Source organism: Siniperca chuatsi, linkage group LG5 (assembly GCF_020085105.1).
Source record: "Siniperca chuatsi isolate FFG_IHB_CAS linkage group LG5, ASM2008510v1, whole genome shotgun sequence".
In the NCBI taxonomy this organism is placed as follows: Eukaryota; Metazoa; Chordata; class Actinopteri; order Centrarchiformes; family Sinipercidae; genus Siniperca; species Siniperca chuatsi.
Window position 1 is genome coordinate 2,240,475 of NC_058046.1, and position 16,011 is coordinate 2,256,485.

Sequence of the window (16,011 nt, forward strand, 5' to 3'; positions counted from 1 at the left end):
CTAGATAAATCCTATTTGTCTACAGTTAGTGGCATTAACGCGCCGCATATGGCTCCAGTCCGGCCAGAAGAAAGTGACCAGCCAGCCTCTGCATGCTAGTAACCAGCCTCGGAAGCTAATGACCAGCCAAGCCAGAAGCCGATCCAGTGGGTTGCTAGGTTAGGTTAGATGTACGAGTTACCACCTTGTCGAATTAATAGTCGTCTTGTCATTTCCCACCGCCGGCCTCTCAGTTACCAGCGCTAGCTTATCATTGGCCAGATCAGTAGCTGGCTTCGGCAAGGATATATCCTCCTCCGACTTCTCAGTAGTCTTAATTTTGTTCCTTACCCTGCACCATACAGTATGGCCACCTCTGTAAAGACTGTGGTTTGTAGACTAATGGACCGTAGACTCCCAACATTGTCACAGTAGAGAATACTTAGCAATTTTCATACGTCAGCTCTGCAAGGAAAAAAAGTTACACCAAAATGTAACGATTCAAACACTTCATTCATCTATATACATTTTTAGAATAGTGTAGTATGTTTAAAAGAAACGAGAGAATATATTTGCAGAATGTGCAGAGAAAATTTCATTCTAAATGACTAATTAAGGCATCTTACCTTAAATAAAATGTGGTGACAAATGACAAATACAGTATAAACATTCTGTAATTAAACACAGCTGAACTAAAGAATAAATAGTGTGAGCCTGGATGTTTAGTTAAAATTTATGACTGCAGTTATTAATATAAATGAGACAATATACATTCCTTGTAAAACAAAAATAAATACATGATTATAACCATATAACTTGTCATCAGGTGTCACTAGTTTACATTTTGCATTTGCATTTACATTTTACAAATTCGATTTCACTTAAAGGAGCAGTGTGTAGTATTTAGTGGCATCTAGCAGTGAAGTTGTGCAGATTACAACCAACTGAATTCCGCTCACCTCACCCTCCCCTTCCAAGCGTGTAGGAGAAACTATAATGGCCGCTAAACTTGCGAAAAATCCGAACGGCCCTATTAGAGCCGGTGTTTGGTTGGTCTGTTCTGTAGAAATGTAGTGGTTCAACATGGTGGACTCTTCCTTCCATGGTGGAAGGGGACCCGCTCTCTCTGATATTAAGGGCTTATTCTAAGGTAATGAAAACTCAACAATTCTTATTTTCAGGTGATTATATACTGGTGAATATTATTGCCATATTATGCAAATAGACCCCCTTAAATCTTACACATTGAACCTTTAATATTTTAAGTCCTCAAAACAAAAGTTCACAGTTTTGGAGGTGAAACTGTTCCACTGTTAGAAAAAAACGAAACATCTCATAAAATGCAACAAGCCTTGTTGTCTATGGCTTTTTTCACATGTTCCTGTATCCAGTCATTTATTTCCTCCTCATGTGTTTTCTTTAGCTCATTGATTTCTTTGTTCAGACTTTCTTTGTTGTAGAAAAGTGTCGATTTCAGCTCATCCATTTCTTGTTCTTGTCTTTGCTTCAATTTATCAAAGTCTTTCCGGTATACTTTGTTTCTGCTCAGCCGTCTTATCATCAAGTCATTTTGGTTTTTTTGCTCCAGCTTCAGATCCTCTATTTCCTTTCCATACTTTTCCATCTCAGCCCAAACATTGTTGGTGTATGTCTGTCTGAATTCATTGAATTCTTCAGCTTGCTTTCTGGCCTCCTCTTCATTTTTCCTCCTTATTTCCTCCAGTTTCTTCTTATGGTTTTCTTGTACTTCTTTCCATTCTCTTTCCTCTTGTTCTCTTCTGATTCTGGCTTCTTCTTTCCTTTCGTTTTCATATCTTTTTAATTCCTGCTCATGTTGTTCTCTGAGCTTTATGAGTCGTGTTTGCTCCTCTCGTCTCTGTTCATCTTCTTGATGTCGTTTCGCCCACCATTCCCTACTTTCCTGCTCCCAAGCCTCATGTTCTTTTCTCATGTCTTCTCTACTTCGTATTAATACCATCCTTTCAGCAGTTGAGGTTTTTTCTGATCCATATTTAAGTTTTTTCTCCAGACTTTCAAGTTTTTGTTCCCACTCGTGTCGTTGGAATTCCTCCTGCATTTTCTTATTCCTTTCCTCTTCTTCTCTCCTTTCCCTTTCTCTTTTCCTCTTCTCCTGCTCCTGTCTCAGGTGGTCCTCCTGTTCTTTGACTAGTTTGGCTCCCTTTTCTTGATCAAATTCACTTATTAGCTCTGCCATTTTCATTTTCTTCTTCCGCATTTCTTCTTGATGTTTTCTTTCAAGGTCCCTCTGCTCCCTCTGTATCTCGGGTTCCCTCTCCTTCATGATCTTCTCCATTTCCTTTTGTATGGCTGCCTCTGCCTCTCTGAACATCTCTGAAGTGTAATAGCCACCATAATTTTTCTTGACCATTGCCTCAATCTTGTTCAGCAGCTTGCTGACTTGAGAACGATTCTTCTGATCATTGTTATTGAAGACCTGGTATCTTCCTCCACATTCAGTTGTCAGTTTTTTGAGGAAGCCCTCAGTGTCTTCCTCTATGAAATCCTCAATTGTTTGTTCTTTAAGTTCATCTCCTCTGGTAAATATAACAATGATGAAGTCTTCTGACTTCTTGCCAAAAAATGTCTTGATAAGCTCCACAGTTTCTTTTTCCTCTTGTGTAAAGCGGCCGATCTGCAGGACTAATAAAAACACATGAGGTCCTGGAGCCAACAAGCTGATGCATTTCACAAGCTCCTGTTGAACTTCATTGTTGGACAAAGTCGTGTCGAACAACCCGGGAGTGTCCACCATAGTGATAGGCTGCCCATCAATCTCTCCCTCTTCTTTTTGGCAAAGCCTGGTCACTGACTTCATGCAGACTTTCGATTTGAAACATTCTTTGCCCAAAATAGTGTTTCCAGTGGCACTCTTTCCACAACCAGTCTTCCCAATCAGCACCATCCTGAGACACTCTCTGCTCTGCACCATCCTGAGAGGCTCTCTGCTCTGCACCTTCCTGAGAGGCTCTCTGTTCTCCACCATCCTGAGAGGTTCTCTGCTCTGCACCATCCTGAGAGGCTCTCTGTTCTCCACCATCCTGGGAGACTCTCGGTTCTTCACCATCCTGGGAGGCTCTCTACTCTTGGCCATCATGAAAGACTCTGTCCTCTTCACCTTCCTGGGAAACTCTCTACTCTGATATTTAGGCCTGTAACCTTCCTCATTTTTTAAAGATACATGTCTTCTAAGCTGACTCGCCGAAGGCTCGGGAAACATACCTTTTGTGAAGCCTCTGCATCCCACAACTCTCATGTTTTCTACAGTATGTAACACCTTAGAGACCTGCTGCTTGTCCTTGATGTTGAAGACAACATATCGTCCTCCACAGCTCTGCTGGATGTCTCTGTTTTCCTGCAGAAACTTTTCAACTGGTGGAAAGTTAGGATTTGCCTCTGTAATAAAAAGAATCATGGTGAAATCATTGACTCGAGAGCTGAAAGTATTTTGGATGGTCTCTAACTCTTTCTTGTCTTCATAAATGAGGGGACCCACAGGTAGGACCAGGACGAAGGCATTGACGCCCTCAGGATCACAGAGGGAGATACACCTGAGTGATTCCTTCTTGACTGCCTCCTGAGGTTTTCCATACAAGGCAGGCAGTTTTACCAGGGAAACCCAACGTCCACACACCTCTGCCTCATTTTTAACACACACTAATGAGTCAGCAGGTGGACCAAACTTTCTTTCTCCAAGAATGGCATTAGCTGCTGAATTCTTCCAGGCCCCATGTCTCCCACACATTACCAGGTTTAGAGGGGGGGGTGCACATTCAGGTGATACCATGGGATCGGTCTCTTCAGTAAAGGTTAAATGTCCACAGTTTTCACTCACTATGTTCTCCATTTTTTCCATCAGTTGTTGAAGATCATAGTCATGGAATTCTTTTTCATCCAGGTTGATTCTGTGCTCTCTTTGTGTGCAGTCTTGGATGAGTTGGTTCACTGAGGAATTTTCTCCCCTATCATTTTGTGTTATGATGATCATTAGGTTTTTAAAAGCATCTTTTCCAAAGAAGCTCATGATGAAGTTAAATTTTTGTCTGTCCTCCTCAGAGAAATCAGAAGGCTTCACTAACAGCAGCAGAACATTTGGTCCAGGGGGACAATGAGCAACACACTTCTTCATCTCATGTTTGACTTTATCCACAGGCAGACTGAAGATTTCTGCTGTTTTCACTACTGTGAAGGGTTTTTTTCGCCACTCTCCGTAGATATGCGCAAATTGCTTGTTCAGTTTTGGATGAGAACAATCTTTTATTCCAGTGATGAAGTTACTTAGTGTTGTTTTTTCATTCTGACTTTTTCCGAACATCACAATCCTAAGTTCAGATGCTGTAAAACAATAAGAATAAAAGCATTACAAATTTCCACAATTCCATGAGGGAATCATCATTATCCTCTTTTCATTAATGTCAGTCATTCATACATTGATTTTTTTGTAATATTTTTTTTTAAAGAAGTTTAGTGACAGGTTTCTAATTATAATGAATTTGAAGACTATATTTAATTATATTTCGTTATATGCAGATGATACTGTGCCATCTGTCTAAAATTCAGAAATCTATCTGTAGGATAGAGAGGATTCTTCAAAACACAGGATTATGTTCAGTTCAATTTTTGAACATTGAACCCCACTGGAATTAGATTAGATTCACATTAATGTCAGATTTCTCCTTACTTTTTCTTGCATCACAAAGCAAACACTGTTTGATGTACATGACAAAACAATATACACGACAAAAAAACAAACAATGGATTTAAACATTTCATACTTTTGGCCATTTGGTGTTAGTATAAATAATGACATCGTGCTAGACAGCAATTTAAGCCTCTACATCTTTCCCACCTACAGATTTGACGCAGGGACACTTAGATGAATGGGCTCAATGCAGCACATAGACTGCACCAATTTTGACTGGGATTGTTTCATTTTTACAAGCAAAAACTTATGCCATCAGGATCATTTGAAAGATGCTATTATTGCATTAAAATTCTATACATAGTACCTTTTTAAAGTTGTCAACTTTCCATTCTCTTAGCCTGCAACTGTATTATACTAGGTTTGGGCCACTGCCTTTATTCCTCTTTGTTATATGACCTAATATCTATTCTTGCAATGCATTTCATTAAAGTCTTCGTCCTCACGGACAGACCATATCTATGACATGAAGTCTTACTAAACTTACCGGATGCTGATATCGCCATCTTGTGTTAGAGAAATTCCACTTTAGTAGCTGAAGTTGGTGCCTGTTGGGTTTAAATCAAATCAAGTTTATTGTCACATACACAATTATACACAGTACAACGTATAGTGAAATACGTTCTCTGCATTTAACCCATCCTAAATATTAGGAGTAGTACTGTGCAGCGCCCGGGGACCAACTCCAGTTCTAAACCAATGTCTTGGTCAAGGGCACTGACAGGAGAATTAACCAAACACATGTTTCTGACATGGATGCTTGCCACTTCACATGCAAATAAAGATCCATAATTCAAGCACTGTACTTTCCAGAAACAATGTCCTGGTTACTCTGGATAATTCACAAACCTGTGGACTGTGTTCAGTACTAACAGGATAAGCATCCCTGTGGCATTACAGAGTCATTTGAGTGTTATAAATATCCAAAATATTGGCTCAATAAAGCTTTCATTACAGTTTTTCATATAGGATAGTGAATAATGTTGTTTTTCCCCTTAATAATGTGTGTCAGTCAGCAGAGAGAGAGAGAGAATGCTAAATTATTAAATATAACTTGACAAAATATACTTAATTAACACTTAGGATAGAGGCATGAATAACTTTGTTTCAGTAAACACAAGTACACATTTTAAACTGAATTATAAACAGAACAAATATTTTGTTTTAATTTTCATATTTAAGCCAACTTTGCAAAAATAAAATGATGATTTTTGCTTGTTGCTAGTTATCTATTTCTATTCCCTCTTCACATAATCAAACATGCTGCACTTACCTGAGGTTTTTGTATCTTTTATTGCAGTTTAATCGTATTTTTGGTTGAGGTCATACCATATCTTGTGTAACAGTATGCTGTAGTTAGTCTGATAACTACAAACTGAAAAATTCTGGTCCATCAGATCACCAGGCCTGAACATTTGACACCTGCGGATTATCAATAAACTATTTTGATTAATCAAATTAAGGTTGTATGCTATGTACACATATATTCTGTACGTTTTTATACTTCTCATTGGTTATTTGTTGTATTTATTTTCTGTTTAATCTACTCACCAGATGAAATTCGTACTCTTTCTCTCACTCTTTCTCAATGCGCATAAATCAAGTCCCAGCTCATAAGAGTCAACTCACTCAAGACTTCTTTTTTGCCAACAGAGTTAGGTATGACAACAATGAATGGGCAGGGCCTACACACCGACAAAGGACCAATGGAGGCATACTTGTGCAGTTGTTGTCATTGCACAAGTATGACAGCTCATGACTTTTTAAGTTGAGCTGAAGCTAGTTATAGATGGATCATTACATCTGCTACCTTTGACACAGCTAGTATGATTTAGAGTCTTGGGTTAACTGTGGTGGGCTGTGGCATAAATGTGGAAACAGAACAATCTTCACTAAAACTTCACTCTGCAGTATTTGAACCTCTAATGCTTTAACCAGGATCGAGCATATGACGATAACAGATCAAGTGACATCGAAAGCAGTTTTTTCCTACAAGGTGCATGCACAGAACACGCACACCTCCAAATCAAAGTGGAAGTTCTAATTTAAGAGATGTCCATGTATTATAATAATATCTACAGTTGGGTGTAAGACCTTTGGTTGTGCTATAAAGGGGACTCCTGTAGAGACAGAGATATTAGCTTAAACTTGAGGGCCTATCATAGGAAAAAACCCAAACTGCAAGGTCTGTAATTTGGAAGTTACATTAAGACGGGAACAGGTGTGTGTGAGTGCACGTGATTTCTCGTCAACGCTCAGAAAAACTGGTAAAACTCGTCCATACCAGGATACAGCCACAGGCAACTTATCAAAACAGTTTACTGTTTCCTTTATGGAAGACTTGAAGCGTACACATGTAAATGTTAATGACCAACAGCTTATTTAATCAGACAAAGTCATGAAATTAGTTCAATTCCCTGTTGATGGACATAAATGTTTTCGAAGAAAACCAAAGACTGTCAGGTTATTGCCTCTTCTGTTGAAGTGCAACTGATCAGTCTAAAATTTTCAGACTTGAAAAATGACACTGGACCCCTGGACTTCAGGTTCCTTTATCAATACAGATAATGAAATCAATAGAGCAAGTTTCCAGTTTAAAGAAGTGACGGTTGTCCCCCTTATTCACACTCTAGCCTGTCCTGCTACATTGCATTCTGATTTATTTCCTTCTCCTTTGGGTTAGAAATTGGTCTTTGGGCCTCTTCTCCAATGCTTTTGAATAAGGCCAAAATGCTAAGTTGGAGATAAAGTTCAAAGATCGGTTTGAAACACTGAAAAATGGAAGGAGGGACTGAAGGCCTTTCTCCATTGAGATGTTTTCCTTCTTCTGTTGACTGGCTTTGATAAAAGTTTAAATCACTGGCTGTTGCTGGTTTTTGCAGCTCTGACTTGTTAGAGGATGATCTAATTGCCTGTAAAGTCATTTTGGTCGTAGATTCTACAAACCCCAGAAAATGGCCAGACCACTGAAATTGTAGACTGGCTTTGTGACGCTGTGTCAGCATGAATGTTTTAGATAAACATGTTTTTACACATGTAGACACATTATTACACCTTGTAAGGTATTTGGGTTGTTCGATTTATAATCTCACACTGTTGGTATGTATGTTATTATTTAAAAGCTGTTTATAAAGCTATTTTTGCTTTGTATGAAAACAGAGAACAGAAGAAAGATCTGAGGGCTGACGATACTGCGCCCCACTGATCTGCCAGACGAACGATTTTAAACTCAACCACGCTGCTGTAAGGCAGCAGGGGTCTTTATTTTTCATACCTGAGAGCCTGTTGGATGTGTTTGATTTATAACAAAGCCCCGCCCGAGTGTAGCAGCATGTATGTATTAAACACATACATTTGTTTTAAATACATACAAGCCGCTGCATGTTTGTGGACGTCTCTCTCTCTCTTTTTATCCTGGGAGGTCATTGGGTATGTTTGATTTATAGCCTGCTCATTCCTGGCTGTGTTTTCACATGGGTCCAACACCACCCCACCCCTCCCCCCTGTGGAAAGAATTAATAAAACATACACACACACACACGCTCTCAAACATAGATCTTCAGGCTCAGTTCAACTTGTTCAACTAAATGCTCTCTTCAAACATTTCTGATCTGTATCAGTACTTTCACTCACTCTTATTAACAGGGAAAATGCACAATTGTGAGTTTGTGCCGGTATCCAAATTTCATGCTACGATTATTTTTCCCAAAACTATCACTATATATATATATATATATATATATATGGTATGGTCACGATAGGTTTAGGACAGTTGAGTGCGAATTACTGCGAATGCAGTGTGTGAATGCAGTTTCCGTCAGCATTCGTTTCTGTTTTCATACGTGTTCTGATTTCTTGTGGGTGTAACATGTTTGTCTCTTACAAGCCACTAGCACTGCTCCTACTACTATTGCAATACTACAATGCAACAAATGCTGTACTGGTCTGTTTGTCTTCCTTTTGTGGAATTGTGATGCAAGTTATGTGGCTAATGACAGTAATAGACATTGTTGGCAGTATTGTCACCATCATTATGTTTCACCATCTTACATAATAAAACTGGTATTCCGGCACACCCACAATCCTGAGTGTTAACATCAGCTTTCTGTACATCATGACGAAACTAGCACCCTCCAACAGCCTCATCAAAAAACAAACTTTATGAGACCGGGACTCTAATGGGCTGAGAGGTGTATCTGTTTTTCCACCCCCTGTAGGTGACTGCTCTATAGTATCCCTCTCTTTCTGTCTATCAGTATTTTTCTACTTCTGGTTTCCTCTTTCATTCTTTCTTTTCTTTCTTTCATTTCCTCCCTCTTGGTATTTTAGCTTTGTGTGTCTTTACGTCATTCCTCCTCCTCCTCCTCCTCCCTCTTTGGCTTTTCTTTTTGTCGTCTTTAATTTTGTTGTCTATTTGTCTTTTTCTCCTTCAGTTATTTATCCTCCTCAAATTCTCTTTCTCACTGTTTATTCTCCCATCTTCCCTTGAGTCACTTTGTCAGAAAAAATAAATTTGTCTAAATTGTGACTGTGATGGATTATCTATCTGCAGAAAGTTTCAGGTGTTTCATAGAAATCAAATGGAACCAATGTCTGCCTTGAAGGAAATCAATCTAAAAATAGAAAATGGTCAGCAATAATGTAAAATCAACACGATATTTAGGTTATGGGCCAAAATGTTAAAAACCACCAGTATATTTTTCATGTTTGTGTATTTCTTGACTGAGCAGGCTTGGATTTGATGTTGAACTCTGGTTTTGGATGTATTTTAACAGTGTGATTGTTAAATGGGGTCTTTGATTGCATCAAGAAGCGTTTTAGTGAAGTGAAGTCAAACTTCATTAGTTGAACGTTTCTCATATGAGGAAACTCAATGTGCTTTGAATTATCTGGACATTAAAAAGTAGTTAGGGTTTGGATTAAATATCATTTATTTTCACTTTAAGTGGTTGACTCAAGCTGTTCGCAAAGAGTAATTAGTTTTCTGGCTCGAAGGCACTTTGGCAGGAAAACATGGGACTCATGTGGGAGTTGAACCTGTGACCTCTCAGTTACAATCTGATCTGTCTGACACCCTGCCATCCCGGTGGGAGAAAAAAACATGTGGGAAATTGTTTTAAAATAGTTTGGGCTGGATATGAAAATGTGGGTTTGAACGTGGAGTTTGCTCATGTTGTTAGAATGATGTTTTTGGGTGGATGAGGTGTTGTTTTAGCGCCGGCGTGACCCAGGAACCGTCAGCTCACTGGCTGTGTGTTTGAACAACATCATGGTCATTAGTTGGTCTGAAGAGAGTGAGAGACACCAGATATTTCCCATAAATCATTTGGGTTTGGTCAGATGTGAAATCGAGCTGTTATCAGATGGGAGGCATTTCCAAAATCAGATCTGGACGGAGTCACTGACACCTCACAGTGTCCCGTCTGCAGGTCTGTTAGTCCGCCGGTTCAGCATGTTGATCAAGTGAGTTATCCAAACACCTACTGGCCAGATAAACATGAAGTTAACTGTGGATATTCATGGTCCTCAGAGGAGAATTTTCTTGATGATTTTAATGACCCTCTGACCTTTTCTCTAGCGCCACCAGCAGGTCAAAATATATCAAAGTCAAATTAATTTTCAAGATGCTGTAGTTCTTGCTGCTGCACTTTAATGTGTCATACATCTTCATAAGATAATAATAGTAAAATCTGGCTGCTAGCAGAGAAAATTTAGTACCACTGTAAACCAGTGGTTAGCAACTGTTTTACCTTGTGGCCCATAAAAACAAAGGTATGTGTACCCTTCGTCACCAGTTGAGTCACCATATGAGGCTTGAGGAGGTAAAATATTGTAGTATTTCACAAGGAAGAAGCAAGATTAGGGGGCAAGTCTGAAACAACAGTTTGTGTAGCTAAAATGTTGTTTCTGCTTATCCATCCATCTTAATTTTCTTGCGACCCCCCTCAGACCCCACTTAGTGGTGGTCCCGACCTGCAGGTTGGGAACCATTGCTGTAGACCCCAACGGAGGCACCATCACGTTCACTCATCTCACCGTCTCTGGTGATAATCCAGAAATCATAGAACTTTAGTGACATACTCAGGTACTTTGAATTTTTCGAATAAGTGAAGGGAGCATTTTCAAGCTGAAAGGGTGTTTAAATATGATTTTTTATTTTCTTGATTTCTTAAGCATGAGTTGAGCAGCACATCCAGACTCCAAACTGGACCTGCATCCCTCCTGTTCTGCATCTTTGCACTTAATTGACTTATTTGGATATTTTCAGGATGCTGCACTTTGATGTTTCATAATTTTTATAATATCCATAAGACAGTAATAACTTATGTTGCACTTTTCAAATGAAATGTGTATGTGTTTTATTTCAGGTCCTGTATCTTCTACAGAGCATGTATGGATATCCCCAGAGGAACAGAGCTGCTGGTTTGGTACAATGACTCCTACACTTCCTTCTTCGGCATCCCGCTGCAGTGCATCGCTCAGGACGAAAACTGTGAGAGAACACTACTGACCTTTCTTTCTTCCCTTCTTACTTGTCTTTATTCTTTTTCTTTTCTCTTTGTCTCTCTGCTTTCTCTATGTTGGATTTCTCCCTGTATGTTTTATGAACACCTGTTTCAAAATGGCAGCTATAGAAATAATCCTTGATTTTAGGGACTCACTCAAACAACAAGACATTTACTGTTGTAACATTACATTGTCTCTTCTAAAACTCCATCAGGCCTCAGGTTTGATTTCCAGAACAGATAACTGCTGTATAGTACGTCTGGCTGAAGTGTGCTTGAGCAAGAAAATAAACCATTTACACTCGCTGAATAGTTAAGAAAAAGTTCTCAAAGTAACAAAAGAGTCATCCTCTTAACTAGAAGGTGACGGGTTCCGGTTCCCACAGCTGCCTCGCGCTGAAGCAAGTCACTGAACACTGATAAAACCATCAGCTAAATGTTTCAGATGTAAATGTGACTGTAACATCTAAATGCTCCAAACTTCCAAACAAAAGCCAAACCTCTCGGCTCTGTGTTCGGTCTGTCTGCAGGAAAAGAACAGCAGTTTTCTTTGGATGTCGCTCTAATTTTATTACCGACAGCATTTAAACTCTTAGACTAGAGGAAAGCTGCGGGCCCGCCATGAAAACAACGCGGTGAATGCAGGTTTTTTTACAAACTTGCTGCTGTCTGATTTATTTGTCTGACCGACCGAGCCAGTCAAAACAAGACTGGAAGAAGTCTTTTGTTTGTTAAAATGTAGGCACTCTGTGGCCCGCTGCCTCTCTCTTCTTGTGTCATGAAGCAAGAAAGAAAAGACGAGTTTTCCATCGAAACTTTTCATCCTCTTCTCCTGCTGCAAACAAAAATATACACATTATGGACCTCTGTCTTTTATCCAGGATTGTCCATCTTATGTCAGCATATTTCAGCTGATTTATGAAAACCTCATAACTCCCAATTTGGTGATGTTTGGTCATGTTTTAACTCAGAAGTCCACTTGGTTCTTGTTTGGATTGACAATTTTCAAGCTATGTTGCAAAATCAAATAACTCATTTTGAATATGTATTACTTTTGGGGCAGAAAGTTAAAGAACAGTTACAAGAATGACTAAGAGGAGCAATTTGAGTTTTATCTAAACTTGTTGAAGCTTTCTGTTTGTGTCTTTCCTAAATCTTGCCATGTTTCTTCTAGTATTCATGTGTCTTAAATTAGATTTTACAAATATCAGGTCTTAAGAACTCTGAAATTATGAGGTCTTAACTTTATTATATAAACATTTAATGTGATTCTTTTTACATTTTTGCCAAAACAGTCATACGTTTTATAACCTGTAAAAATGCATGTGAAATGCTTCCTGTTACATTCAGTAATCAGGCTTAAATTTCCTTATATTTGTTTGTAAAACAGTCTTGAAAAGTATTATGTATTGTGGTTACAAAGCCCCTCCTAAAGCTTGACTCAAAGTCAGGTTGTTTCGTGAAAGTCTGCTCAAACATTTTCGTGATTTCAGCTGGTTGAAACATTTTTGACGAACTGGGATGTGAATGTCCTCAACACACGATTCTCATTAACAAACATGGACTATTGTGTGTGTTAACACATTACAAATGCTGGTGAAGTTTCTTTATTCGTCTTTCTGTCTCTCCTGGCCTTTGTCTGTTTCTTTCTTCCTCCACCTCACTCTGTGTTTCCTTGTCTTTTATTTCTCCTCCCTCTGTCTTCAATCCATCCTCTCTGTTTCTCTGTCACTAATTTATTTTTGTTTACATATCCTCCAGTTTTCTGCTCAGTCAGCCTGTTTATATCTTTTCCATTCAAACTGTTTTTCTGTGGATTTGACAGAGTAACTCCCTGCAGGGGGAAAAACAAACTTTGACATTTTTTTTTCTTACACAATTATGGAGCAGAAAACAAAACATGAAAAAGGAGATTTAATCTGTGGAATCTAAATTGAAATGAATTAAATTAGGAGCTCGTATTTCACAGAGTCGCAGTTAAATAAGATCGTGCTGATTGCAAATTAGAGACGTTTGGCCACAAACTGGTTTGTTTTACAGATGGAACGACTCTTTTACATGACATCGTTCATCATGACAGGACTGTGGCAGCCTCTGCACACACACAGTTGCATTCACACACACACACACACACACACTCACTCACATTTGTATTACTATGTTTATGAGGACCTGGTTTGACAATACATTACTTACGAAACCTTTTTCCTTTATTTCAACAAAAATGTAGTTTTTTAACCGCATTAGCTGCGTGGCCGAAGTGGTGGTCATGTCTGTTGATTGGAACATGTTAGCCCGAAGTAAAATATTTTGACAATCACTGGATGGATTTAGTGCAGACTTGCATGGTCCTCACAGGATGAATCCTAATGACTTTCTTCTGACTTTTCATCTAGTGCCACTAGCAGGTCAAAATCTCCCCTTGCTCATGCTGCCTGCTGCCGTTGCTCCATCTCGTCGTCTTACTTTTTCCAACTTTTAGCTTTCCTTTTCTTCAAAACTTGAGTAACTTTTGTGTAAGTGTAATTTAAACTATTGATATTTAGCAGTCAAAGTCAGACAAATCAAATAGGCATCTTCCAAAGTTACTGTTGTTGTATTACAACAGTTCCTCACAGTGTTTCCTTGCCTCTTGGGTGAGTGGGGAAACTTTGTTAAGACAATAGTTGAGTTTTCTGTGACAGCTAATATGCCAAGATCTGGATAACTGAGAATATTTATATGTCCCAAACATTATCAGTGTTTTATATCACATGGCCTACAGATTAAAGCTAATATGTGGATTTTTTTAGTGTAGTAGTGCAATGAGAAAACTTCTGTTATGAATTGGCGCTATAAAAATAAAATTGAATTGAATTTGTGCAGCGCCTTTAATACTACCACTGGATAGATCCAAAGTCGGAAATGTCGGAGTCCTCCACGTAATGAACTGTATTGCATTCTACAGAGAGGTGTTTCTGTTATTTAACCTACCCTCATTGATATAAATGGGGTGGACAAAATAATAGGAACATCTGTCAGTATAATGCAATACAATTCAACAGCACCACAAACTACATTCTCCAAAATGATCATAAAGACGAATCAACACCTCTCTAAAACAAAACAAAACTAATCATTATAATCTTCATGAACGAGGTTTTTATTGCAGGACTGTTGTATTAGACTGCATTAGTTTTAGGTAGGTGTACCTGATAAACTGGCAACTGTGTAGATTGAAATAGATCAAATTGAAATTGTGGTAATACGTATGCTAAAGCAATGTGGTGCCACCAGATCCAGCGATCTACCAGTTTGACACAGATGATTTTGCTGTCAATTTTTTCATCATCGTCATTGTCCTAAAGTCCTACGCTTCATCTAACAAAAACTCTAAGAATAAAAACTGCCAAAGATGATTTCAATTCTCTATCCCTGTGAAGACATTTGGCCCTCAAAAGTACAGATGCACTAAACGCACACATTCGCACACATGGATTCATTGTGTACCTACACACACTCTGGCAGAGGGCGAACAAAGACTGGAGGATTTGCTGCTGTTCCACCCTGCAGTGAAAAAAGTTTGTTCACATCCAAATGAAGTGAAATTAGATTATGCTTCTTTTGTACAAACTGAAAGACAGCAGCTCTGCTCTAAATTAAAGACATTTTGCTACTAACTGCATTTGGGCTTTCCATGACATCGTTATCTGCTGATTGTGCCCACAAAGGATGAGTGTGACGTCAAAACTCTGCACTGGAGACAGCAGGACTGTGACTTTCTGTCCTCTGTGGAACAGACATTTAAAATTTTGACGTTTATTAGTGCAGAGAGAGCTGACTAAGCACATTTAGACTGGGTGCTGTCCAGTACAGCCACAGTTCCCTGTAGCTCTTGATTTATCTTCTGTATTTGGGTGTTGCAATGTGCAATCTGTCAGGAAGCGAATTTAAGCCGTCAGAACCCACAAAGTGTGTATATCAATGAATCTTGCAAATCCCAAACCTGCTGCACGAAAATAAAACTGTTTTGTGACAATGTAAGCCAAGATAAAAAAATAATTTTGTACAAAAATAGCAGAAAATGACAGCGGGTATGTCAGTAAATCTGCCATCCTTTGAATCAGTCTTCATTATCAGAGGAAAAAAATAAAAGATTAAAGGGAAATTGATTAACAATTATGGTGTAAAATAGATAATTTTGTCATCATTTTTGGTTTAACTCGGACTCAGTGAAATGAATTTGACTGGCACGCCATCTTTTTCTAACACACCACACCTGGCCTTAGCTTTACTTAAATTGTCACAGAGAAGTTCTACTTTCACACAATGGGTTTACATTTTCAAAATGTATTGTTAAACAATTCTGGAGCGCAGTGACACATTAACATTAAAGGCATAGTTAGATTGAAAATACAGGAGGTAGAAAACACTTGAATTTTTAGGTAAATCGTCTGCTGTTGGTCACCATGTAGCTCCACTGGACCAGTTAGTGTCTTACTGTTAGTGCACTTACTGTTTGTAATCAGTGTAAGCTCAGAGATTTGAACCAGCAACCGCACAAATCTGAAGCCACAGGAGGCAGATGATCAACATCCTGGCAATGAGCACTGACCTGCTCACACGGTCAAAATCCCACTTAAATCCACCAATTAAAATGCAAAGGCAACTCTGTGAGCTGTTACCTACAGTAGGTGAGATTTAGAGGTTTTCATTGGGACAAAAAAAAATCAGGGCTGGCCCTACTCTATCAGACCATCATGTTACTGAACAACTGCAGCATTTAATGAACTCAGCTCAACAGCTCTGACCAGTGATTAAAAATAT

The 16,011-nt window shown here is 38.8% G+C and overlaps 2 protein-coding genes across 6 annotated transcripts in view; one reads left to right on the forward strand and one right to left on the reverse strand.

The window, feature by feature from the left end:
- Positions 1–16,011, forward strand: part of prdm6 (PR domain containing 6) — a 110,781-nt gene that overhangs the window by 63,973 nt on the left and 30,797 nt on the right. For all 5 annotated transcript variants that reach the window (XM_044197589.1, XM_044197586.1, XM_044197584.1 and 2 more), the window contains exon 6: positions 11,068–11,192. In XM_044197589.1, coding sequence (XP_044053524.1) covers positions 11,068–11,192 — 125 coding nt within the window. The remainder of the gene's footprint in view (positions 1–11,067; positions 11,193–16,011) is intronic.
- Positions 698–6,364, reverse strand: LOC122876823 (trichohyalin-like). The gene is made up of 4 exons (XM_044197581.1): positions 6,251–6,364; positions 5,973–6,121; positions 5,187–5,247; positions 698–4,332 (listed from the first exon to the last, which is right to left on the reverse strand). The coding sequence occupies exons 3-4, from the start codon at positions 5,203–5,205 to the stop codon at positions 1,313–1,315; spliced, it is 3,039 nt and encodes a 1,012-aa protein (XP_044053516.1). The 5' UTR covers positions 5,206–5,247; positions 5,973–6,121; positions 6,251–6,364; the 3' UTR covers positions 698–1,312.